This window comes from Glycine max, chromosome 12 (genome assembly GCF_000004515.6).
Source record: "Glycine max cultivar Williams 82 chromosome 12, Glycine_max_v4.0, whole genome shotgun sequence".
Lineage (NCBI taxonomy): Eukaryota > Viridiplantae > Streptophyta > Magnoliopsida > Fabales > Fabaceae > Glycine > Glycine max.
This window is the reverse complement of record NC_038248.2, coordinates 5,903,322-5,913,186: the sequence shown is the minus strand read 5'-3', so window position 1 is coordinate 5,913,186 and position 9,865 is coordinate 5,903,322. Positions and strand designations below refer to the sequence as shown.

At 26.1% G+C, this 9,865-nt stretch overlaps 2 protein-coding genes across 3 annotated transcripts in view; one reads left to right on the top strand and one right to left on the bottom strand.

Moving 5' to 3' along the window:
* Window positions 1-2,436: 2,436 nt before the first annotated feature.
* Window positions 2,437-4,849, bottom strand: LOC100813516 (protein FAR1-RELATED SEQUENCE 11-like). The gene is made up of 3 exons (XM_041007528.1): window positions 3,737-4,849; window positions 3,205-3,621; window positions 2,437-3,129 (listed from the first exon to the last, which is right to left on the bottom strand). Exons 1-3 carry the CDS (start codon window positions 4,847-4,849, stop codon window positions 2,437-2,439), a joined length of 2,223 nt encoding a protein of 740 aa, XP_040863462.1.
* Window positions 4,850-9,154: 4,305 nt separating this feature from the next.
* LOC100791992 (protein CNGC15b) overlaps window positions 9,155-9,865 on the top strand; it is a 6,756-nt gene continuing 6,045 nt past the window's right edge. The window contains exons 1-2 of one of the 2 annotated variants that reach the window (XM_041007432.1): window positions 9,155-9,397; window positions 9,678-9,864. The gene's annotated coding sequence lies outside the window, so the exon portion shown is untranslated. The remainder of the gene's footprint in view (window positions 9,398-9,677; window position 9,865) is intronic. The other variant, XM_014764574.3, reaches the window with a different exon arrangement.

Here is a 9,865-nt window from a genome sequence, read left to right as displayed (position 1 = left end):
AAAAAAATATATAAATTATATTATTTTCTCACTTAAAATAAATTATTCAGAATTTTGTCTAGTCTGTTTTTTTTAAAACAATTTACACGTGTATATGTCAATATGCTAAAATAACAATTATATATAAAATGTAACAGATAGGGTTGCTTTTCTTTATTTTTAAAAACAAGTAGACAATTTCTATTGAATTCATGAAGATGAACGATTTACCTACAGTCCTATTAATATCTAAATTATTATGGTTAAATTATATTTTTATTATAATAATTGAAATTTGATTATTTTTTATTATAATAACTTATAGAATGTTTTCTTTAATGATCATAGAAAATATTAAAAAAATATAAAAAAATGATAAATATTTTTCATGAAAATAAGAACAGAAAATTGGAATTAACTTACCATATAAAATATAGAAAATATGACACACATGGGTGATTTTTTTTTTTATAAAAAAAAGTTATTAAAATTAAATTGAATTCATGGGATAAACTTTTAATTAAGGTTGTGTTTGTTATGTATTATGGTAGAGGACAAAGGAAATAATACGGGACAAAGAGAATGGAATACGACAAATACTTGAATTACATGATTTTTTTTGTATTTGTTTAATAATGGACGACACAAATAAAATAATATAAATTTTATTAAAATATATTTTTTAATATTAATTATCTTAATATAATTTACATTATTATTATATTTTATTAGTCCATAATATAAATTTAACATATATGATAAAATTGTTGTAACTTGTAAATAATGTAAATTAAAAATATATAGCAAGATAAAATTGATGTACCTAGTAGATAATAGTAGATAATATGAATTTCAAATAAATTATATGACAAGGTTCTTGTTGTTAGTAGAAAATATAAATTTGAGGTAAAGGTATGTATTTCTTTTGAATACTCTACATTTGAGATAAAAAATTATCACATAATTTTGAGTAACAAAAAGTTAAATTTTTATTCTATCCTCATCTAATTAATTTTTGTTGTTCCATAATCTTTTTTCAAATTAAACACGAGACAAAAATATTTATTATATCCAATACCGTAAATTTTAATAAATCAAACCGACCTTATATATTTTTACTAAATGTATAAAATGATTAAAATTTTAATTTACTTGAAGTCACATTAACATCTAAATTATTATAATAAAATTTTAATGTTTTACTTAATAAGTTTAGTTTGACGGTATTTTTTTATAATTTTCTTTTTTATTTAAATAGTTTATTGAATGATTTATTTTATCATCTTAGAAAGTATGAAAAAACTATAACGAATGAGAGGGATATTTTTGATGAAAGTATGATGATAAATTTAAACTTAGCTTGTCATATAAAATATAACGCATAGGGATAGATTTTTTTATATATATATATAAAAACTAATAGGAAATTTACATTGAATTCACAAAGATAAACTTTTTAATTGAAGATTTTAGTCCAATCAAAGTTGATGGTTTTTATGTAATTAATATATTTAATTACATAAAAAATAAAAATAAATTGATATAATCACTACAATTTTATCCCAAAAGCCATGGACAATCGGGCAATTTCAATAATATAACTGGTATAATTAATTTTAATTGTCTACTTATTTAATTTAATATACTAAGTTTAGCATAATTTTATCTGCTAAATTAAAAAATAAATTTAAATTATATTAGTTTATTAGTTTAAAGCATTATTTTAAAAAATATTAATTAATTGATGAGTTTAATAATTATTGTTAATATGACTTTTAGAAATAATTATTATAGAAATATCAGTGAATTGTAATTAGGGCACATGTTAATGTGTAATAAATGATGGTTGGTCCCCACTTATTATACTTTGGAAAAAACAGCATCATAAATGTGTCTCATAAAAAATTTAAAGACAAAATTACCCTCAACTATATGACACACATAGTGTGCTTTTGAACTTCCTACTTTAACTACACGCGCCTCAAAATTGCTAAACTGAAGAGTTTCTTTTTTTCTGACTTTTTTGTCTCTTTACTGAGTATGAAGCACCTGCGTAGCATCTTTTGCAAAATAAAAGTATTTTTTCATCCCTTCATTAACATTGCTGGAATTTTTTAATTTAAATAAATAATAAAAACTAATTCAAAATATATTAGCAATTCAAATGAAATAATACCATTCCAATACAAAAAATATCCAAAAAGAGGTTCAAATGTTTAATTAAAATAAAAAACTCATAAAAAATAGATCCAGGGCCTTCATGCCTATGCCAACATCAGCTTTCTTTTCTAAACGCTGAAGTATCATTCCACATGCTACATTGCCAACATATTCCTGTTAGAAACAAAGGGTAGAAACAAACAAAATATTATTAATTAACGGATATACATAATCCTACAAAAGTATATTAAACTAGAAATCTAAAGAATTTAATAAATGAAATGAAAAAATATGTACCTAAACTTTTGGAAGAAGAATTGGATTTAAATTTGCATCTTTACAAATTTTTTTCTTCTTGTTTGTGTGACCAGAAAATTGAGTATTTTCTTTTAGAGGACATGTAACAATATTATGTCCTACATCTTTGCATAATCCACAAGTATTCATGTTATGTGATAGCTCTTTTCCACCTTTAAGACGTCTTCGTTTGGGACGACCTTTTGTTTTGGAAGGTGGAGGACAGTGAACAACATCGACTTGTTCCTCAAAGACAACATTGACTTGTTGGGGATCTACTTCATCATCGTCATATGATGTTTGAAGCCGCCATCGTGACGGCAAGTAGTTAGAAGGGATTTCATGACAATCTTTATGAAGAAAAATACTGAGAATGTGACGACATAATATACCCCAAAACTCAAAATACTTGCAACTACATGTAGCTATTTTACCATCCCAAAAGACCATGTGTTTTCTACTATTAGCATCTTTATAATACCGCAACACAAATTCATTACCATTTTCATGATGAATTGAATATTGGGTGGACCTTTCAAACTCCTCTTGAAACTTCTGAAAAGCAAATCTTGTAAGAACACCATGAGCTTGCTCTTGCAAGGGTGACATAAGCTTCAAGTTAATTCTTTTGCACTTTTCTAACATTATGTCATGGTCTTCTTTTTGCTTAATATCATCAATCGCTACATCAACCTGAAATTAATTTAAATTAATCAACGTATAAGATTAGAAGTGAAAAGTACTAATATATTGGCAATTACACCATACCTGCTTTGTAAAGTCACTTAAACTTGTGTGAGAATTTATAAATCTTTTAATAAATGCATTAATACTCTCTGATCTTCCGGTAGTTGTCATCCCACCAAAGAAATGGTCACGAAGATAAGCGAGTGCCCAGTAATTCCTGATTTCATACAATCCTTTCACATGTTTATTTGATTGCAAGTTATACTTAGCAACAACTTTTGGCCATTGATGCTCAAATTCTTCACATGTCTCCAATTTATACAACTCGTAAAAATCAGAACACCATTTTGAATATTTGTCCCGAAGTATAGCATTAAACCAACTACTAAACTTAAAAGTGATGTGCCATATGCAAAAACTATGTTTTGTTGATGGCAAGTCTTTTGAAATTGCTTCTTTCATCCATGGATCTTGATCCGTTAGTATAGTCTTTGGTGGCTTCTTCATCAAAGATATAAAAGTCTAAAGAAAATTTAGAAGCGTTAAAAAAAGTATTAATTAGAAACTAAGATACCATCATTAAAGAAACAATAATAATAAGCTTAGAAGTTACCTTCATTAACCAACGAAATGCAGATATTGTTTCATTTCGTAAGAGTGCACAACCAAAAAGTACAGTCTTCCCATGACTATTCATACCCACAAAAATCCCAAATGGCATTTCATAAGAATTGACCTTGTATGTAGTATCAAATACAACTACATCACCATATTTTTGGTACCAATCAGAGCAAGAAGTAGGAGACCAAAAAATATGCTCTAACCTTCTCTCTTCATCAAGTGTATATGCATACTGAAATTTAGAGCAACTCTTTTTTGCATCCTCACAGTACTTGAGAAGATCTTTGGCATCATTTCTTTCAACTTTTTTCTTGGTTTTCACAAAAAGATTACGAATGTCCCTTTCAATAAATGGAAGATAACCATGCTTCACATTTTTCTCTAATTCTATGACACGCATCAATTGTCTAACTGAAAGCCCCCCTTCTTTTAACAAGAAAATGCGTTCAATATCATCTTCAGAGATAGTTCGGTTAGCCGGTAAAAAACGCACTTCTGATTGGGTTAGCAAAACATGGTTATGTTCAACAACAAACTTTGTAACTCGCCACTCACTTGGAAATATATCATGAGACTTCTGCAATGAAATTCTTAAATAAGCTTTACATTCACACCTTGTTGATTCTCTGTTTCTCTGTTCTTTTAATGGTTCTATGATTTTCAACGAGCTTCTACCTTCACGATGGCAAAAAAAATCACGCCTCCTCATAATTCCATTTCGTTTGATGAATCTACCTTTTCGAACAGAGAACCCATGCTGATATGCATACCTCTTATAAAATGCAAATGCTTCTTCCTCGCTAAGAAAAATTTGACCAACAAAAGGAACAATATTTGTCTCATTATAAGTTTCATCTCTATCAACTTCTTCTGCAAATTCATTTATCTCAATATTCTGACTAGAAGACACAATATTTTCTTTCTCATAAGTTTCAATTTCCTCAACTTCTAATACATCATTTGCCACAATATCATGATCAAAATGTTCACTAACTGTTCCTGAATAACCATTCTCTAAAGAAATATCTTTAATTGGATATTCATTTAAATCAACATTTATTTTATCGGTGCTCATATCTCTAGTACTAGTACTACCTTCCCCCATTGTGTTATTTATGGTGCTCATATCTCTAGTACTAGTATTACCTTCACCCATTGTGTTATTTATCATCTACAAATAAAAATAATAAATAGAAAAATATATTACAAAACTCTATATATATATATATATATATATATATATATATATTTTGCAAGTGTCCAAAAAACACATGTGATTGGCAAGAGCAATGGAGAAAAAAAAAGCTTGATAAAAGTACCTGATATTGTGCCTTTGAGCTACGAAGAAAAGACTGTGCATGTGGGCTTTGAAGAAAAGACAAATCCATGGTTAATAATTCAATCTATCAATGTGTTTTTCATAAGAGCATATGGTGGTAGAGAGGAATTGAAAAGAAATGTGCAAAGTGGTGGAAGTAGTACAGACTCTCGAACAAATTAGCGGGAAACTAACAAAATCTAGGAAGAAAATAGACACAGTATGTGTTAAATGAGTGAGGGTAATTTTGGCATAAAAAAATTAAAAGCACACTTTTTTATATTTATTTGACTGAAGTTAATTTTCTCTTTGTCCAAAATAAAATAGGTGGGACCATGAGCCATTTATTACTCCTTAACATGTGCCTTAAGGGCACATGTTAACATTGCCCTATAATTTTTTTCTCTCTTAATAATTGATATTAAATATAGGTGCAAATGGTACATTAGTTAATAGTTAATACAAATTTAGCATAATATCATTGATCCATGATTATGATTCAAAATCATTAGGTACTTCACTTTAATTGCAAAATTAGGGGAACATTTACTACAATCAAAATCAAATAGTTAAATTCAAATTTCAAATATTCTGCTATTAATTGCAGGATTCTTGCCCCAATTTTTCATTAATTTCAGAACCACCAATTTTTTTTAAAATATAATTGAAGAAACGATTACTATCTCATGGTATGTTTGCTTGCTCATGCTCAGAAGAATCAGTTGATTTGATTCGATGGTCTCATTTTCTTCTTTGACTCTCTTCTGGTGGGTATAGAATGTAAGTAGTAGGTTCAACAGTTTTCCCTTTTCTCATTCTTTTTCTTTGGCTTCTTCAATTTCGTTATTTTTTTTATTTGCTTGCTCAGAAGAATCACCTAATTGGATATGTCTGCCTCATTTTCTTCTTTTGGCTCTCTGCTGGGTTTACAATGTAAGCAGGTTTAATACTTTTTTTCCTTTTTTTTATTTGATTTTTCATACGGTCTCTTTTTTTCTTTTTGCTCAATTTCAGTATTTTTTTTTTTTTGCATGATATGAACAGTCACCCTCATTGCGTGGACTACTTTTTACTAATTTTCCTATCGAAAATAAAATATGAAAATTATATTGGTTTGAGATGCATTTTTGAGGTAATTATTCCTCTTTTTTTTATAAAAAAATCCATTTTAATTAGTTTTACATCTACAACTGCAGCAGAGTAGCTTACTCACGAATGATATGTCCATCATATCCTATGAAAATACTAAAATATCTAAATATTGAATGGTTTTTTCCTACTACTACACAAGAACATTCGCAAGAAAAAACGTATTAAACTGATATTAGCTTGACCAAAAATAAGATTACTTTTTCTAAAAATATAATTAAAGACACTGGACATTATTTTTTAATATATAATTATTACAATAATCATATTATTATTATTATTAAGGAAACTGTTATTGTTATTATCACCACATTAAAAATACGTGTTTAATAATAACAAAAATATGTGTTTGACAAAACATTTTAATTAATTTTAAGCTTTTCTTACTAGATGTAAAATTTGTTTAATCAATAAATAAACTTTTTTAATTGTTTCTTAGTAATTTCAAACTTTTAGTTTTTTTATATTTTATTGATTTTTATCTTTAATATATTTATTCAATTTCTTAATTATTCTTTTTAAATAAATCATAATTTCATTATTTTTGTCATTTTACATTTTTCATCTACTTCAACGATTAATTTTATCAAACATTTATAATCGAATAAGTTAACTTTTCATGTTCTAACTATCCACTCTCAATTAATTTTTCTGTTTTCAATTAACTTTTGAATTTCAGTTCAAGCCTGAATATAGCATGTGAGACGAATTGCTTGAATAATTTCTCAAAGATGAGATTACTTTTTCAAAAAATATGGTTAAAGATGTTGGGCATTATTTTTTAATATAAAATTATTATAATAATCATATTATTTGTTAAGGAAATTGTTATTATTTATAACTCTACACAATTCCATTCTTGCAAGGGATTTGAAATAAATATTTATTTTTTGTTGAATAAGTTTTAATTATAGACTTTTATAAATATATTTAATTATTCATTTTTTTTATCTCTTATTGAAAAAATAAAAGTTGCACTCTATTAGATTTTGTATATATAGAAATATAAAAATAATAAAAGTTGTTTTTTATGGGATAATAAAAGTTGTTGCATCCAATATAATCAACATAATAAATCATAATATATTGATACTAAATATAATTTTTTTATTATTGTACCATATTACTGTAAAAAAATTTGATCATTGTATGTACTATTTTCTCAAAATCCCTCTCATTTTAGCAGTAAGATTGTCATAAGATTTTGTTTTGTATAAGTTTAATTGCAACAATTATAATTAATGTATGTTTATGATAATTATTTTAATAAAAAATTCACTCTTATTTTACTTTGCTTAAATTAATTAATTATGATTGTAAATTTCATTTTAAAATAACGTAATCAATGGAAACTATTCAACTTTCAATTATTTAAAAATTTTGTAAATGCTTTTTGAAACTTTAAACTTTTCAAAATTGTTATAAATGCTTTATTATAACTAAATAATTGATATTACAAAATTGAATTCAAATTTACTAATTTTAATTATTTGGAAATTTCTATAAATGTATTTTTTTAATTTAAACTTTTAAAAAAAGTTACAAATGTTGATTGATACCGTGAATTGTTGAAATTAAATAGTTAAATTAATATTTGATAACTTTCATTATCTAAAAGTTGTTACTATGAATATTTGACATTAAATAATTAAACTCAAATCTATTAATTTTAATTATTTAAAACTGTTAGAAATTTTATGTTGAAATTTTACACAATTTAAAATAAATTATAAATGAATTTTTGGTTAAATAAAAATTTTCAATTTTACAAATTTTTAAAAATAAGTCACTATATTAAAATAAAAATATTTGGAATTAAATAAATAAATTTATATTTACTATTATTAATTATTTAAATTTTTCATATCTGGTTTCAAAAAAATTTAAGCTTCAAAAGTATTATAAATACGTTTTTACTATGAAGAAATTTTTTATTAAAATATCATTTAAATATTAAATAATTAAAAACCGACTATATAAATTTATTTTTAAATTTTACATGTAATTTTAAAAAATTACTCCACCACTCGTAAAATAAAAATTCATCCAATACATCGCATGGGAAACAAAAACTAGTTAAATTAATAAGGACAATTTTTTTACTAATTATTTTTGTCCTATGAAAAATAATATTTCTTATACATAATTAATATATATTTAATACTTAAAAAATATCAACATAATCACTATTATATTCTTCACGCAAATTTTATGTCTAAAATTAATTTTAAGGAAATAAATTTTATTTTTATTTTTTATCTTCTCACTTAAATAAATAATTTTTTTTATTTTTTTACCTGAAAAAATGTTAATTTTATTTTATACATTGATATGTATATGTATATGTCAATATATTAAAATAAAAATGATATATGCATGCCAAATATAATTTTTTCATTTAATCCATGAAGATGAACAATCTACCTAATGTCACGTTAATATCTAAATTATTATGATATTTTTTTTTTATGAAAACATGGAGATAAAAATATAACACAGTACATACAATACAAAATTCAAATAAAAATCTTAAAATGTTATGGGTCAAGATCTAGTTACCTTCAAAAGAATATGCATTTGAAGAAACCAAAGAAAATACCATGCTAGCTGAATACCACTTGCGGTAACTGGAAAGGTTGAAATAGGATCCCAAATCCTACACAAAAGAAACTATTACACACCGACACCACTTTGTTCCGATAATTACGTCTAACAGAGTCGAAAAAGAGCTTGCTGTCAGGTGCCCCCACAACGTTTTTCATGTCTTTTTCTTATTTAATCATGTTTAACGTTGTATAGCCTAAGCTTAATTTACATAAAATTCTGTATAAGAAATCACTTCATATAAATGTTGTTACGGTTTTTATTTTATGAATTATTATTATATATAATGAAATAAAGTGGTACCTCAAAAGTGGGACTGAGTGAGAAGAAAATGACACATGTTAAGGTTCCCTAACAAGCGTATCTAACGTAGTCAACTTCACACGTTGAAGAAAAAGCAAGCTACAACTGCAACCTTCCTTTTGGACCATCTTTACCTCTCTGTCTCCAGCCAGATAGCTTCTTTGGTTGGACTTTGACACCCCTTTCTGGCTCTTCCTCATCCATAGCCAATTGCTTTTTACACGCTTATGATCAAACACAACTTGTTCTCCCTTTTCATTTGTCTTTATTTGCATATATGTGAGTGAGTATAGGTATATTTGCATTATGTCATTTTCCTTGTGTTTGCATAGGCTCTTCCGTCTTCAAACATTTTAAATTTTAAATTAACCATTTGGGTTGTGAATACGGTTTTGTTTTTTGTTTTGGTTGTTCATGAGTATGAACACCCATTGTTTAGGGGGGGTGTAATGTAATTAACAACTATAGAGGAACATAGTACTCTTCTTCTCACATTTTGCAACCAACCCATCTAACGTTTTTTTTTCGATCCTTAAACATGGTTTTTTGGCTAGCGTAGCATCTACTTGTGTTCATGTTAGATGCTAATCCTTCACGGTGGTGAAACAAGGAAGGGAGTGGAACTTGGAAATGGAAGAATTGGTTGGTTTTATGTGACATGGCTTTGCTTGCAGTTGCAGCAGAGTCAAATGCTTTGAAATGTGTTTCACTTTAACTGCTGCTTCTCCCCTCTCGGTTAATTTGAAA

Excerpts from the sequence above, each read along its gene's own strand:
- LOC100813516 (XM_041007528.1), bottom strand. The coding sequence starts at position 4,849 with ATGGGGGAAGGTAGTACTAGTACTAGAGATATGAGCACCGATAAAATA. Across the intron at positions 3,622-3,736 it reads CATTTCGTTGGTTAATGAAG|CCACCAAAGACTATACTAAC; the intron begins GTAACTTCTAAG and ends TTGATGAAGAAG. Across the intron at positions 3,130-3,204 it reads TAAGTGACTTTACAAAGCAG|GTTGATGTAGCGATTGATGA; the intron begins GTATGGTGTAAT and ends AATTAATTTCAG.